Genomic DNA, 1,080 nt, shown 5'->3' on the forward strand with positions numbered 1-1,080 from the left:
CAATCCGAGTTGAGAACACATTCTGGACGACATCCTTCGTAGGGGTTGCCGAAGTGATCCTCTACACAGGTACATGCTCCTGCTCCATTTTGTTCCCTACACTGCGCTGTTGGTTACACTGGAGATCCGTTCACACAGTGCGTACCCTTCCAACAAGACACGCCAAAAGAACAAACAACCCCATGCATACCGAATCCATGCGGAGCCAACGCGCAGTGTAGGGAACAAAATGGAGCAGGAGCATGGGGTTGTTTGTTCTTTTGGCGTGTCTTGTTGGAAGGGTACGCACTGTGTGAACGGATCTCCAGTGTAACCAACAGCGCAAAAGCACATGGGTGTATGACTAACAACTCTACATTCCGCGTTGGCTCCACAGGCTCCTGGACACGGATCTTGGCACTTTTGTCTGATGCATGCCAGGTTGTTGGAACAGTCAGAGTTACTGATACATTCCGGGCGACAGTTAGGCGGAGCACCTATCATGCCTTCTATGCACGTACAAGATGGAGAATCACCCACAGCGCGACATTGAGCGTTCGGACCACAAGGTGACGGTTGACATGGATTTTGTGGGGTCATTTGGACAGGAGGCTCGACTGAAAGTGGTTCAAAGCATTGTAAAAGGTGATCATAAGTGATCGTGGACCAAGCAAGAGGTAGGCAGTCATATCGAAACATACTTATTGGCTGACAGCGAACGAACGGATCGCCCGTGAATCTTTCAGGGCAGCTGCAGATTGGGTTATGGTTGACAACCGAGCACCTGGCTCCTACGCCGCAAGTTCCCACACATGGATCTCGACATTTTTGGTTGGTGCAAGCCTGGTTCTGAGGGCACTCAGCGCTTACAACGCATTCCGGTCGACATGTCGGAGGACTGCCAATGTATCCCGGAACGCACGAGCACACGGCTTGCCCGTTGATTTCACGACATTGACTGTTCGGTCCACATGGCGAAGGATTGCACGGGTTCGTAACGACCGGCGATTGTTGTGGTCGGCACTGTACAAATGCATTTCCAGCCATTCCATCAGGACAGCGACACATCGGAATGTGGTTGATCACTTCGCACAGTGCATC

General features: G+C 51.7%; 1 protein-coding gene across 1 annotated transcript; it reads right to left on the bottom strand.

The window, feature by feature from the left end:
- Positions 1–4: 4 nt before the first annotated feature.
- LOC131214846 (delta-like protein 4) lies at positions 5–1,026 on the bottom strand (the record flags this gene model as incomplete). The annotated part of the gene is made up of 3 exons (XM_058209175.1): positions 681–1,026; positions 345–596; positions 5–106 (listed from the first exon to the last, which is right to left on the bottom strand). Coding segments are annotated over exons 1-3 (700 nt in total), but the record flags the coding sequence as incomplete, so codon positions are not given.
- Positions 1,027–1,080: the final 54 nt, after the last annotated feature.

Source organism: Anopheles bellator, unplaced genomic scaffold, assembly GCF_943735745.2.
Source record: "Anopheles bellator unplaced genomic scaffold, idAnoBellAS_SP24_06.2 scaffold02949_ctg1, whole genome shotgun sequence".
Lineage (NCBI taxonomy): Eukaryota > Metazoa > Arthropoda > Insecta > Diptera > Culicidae > Anopheles > Anopheles bellator.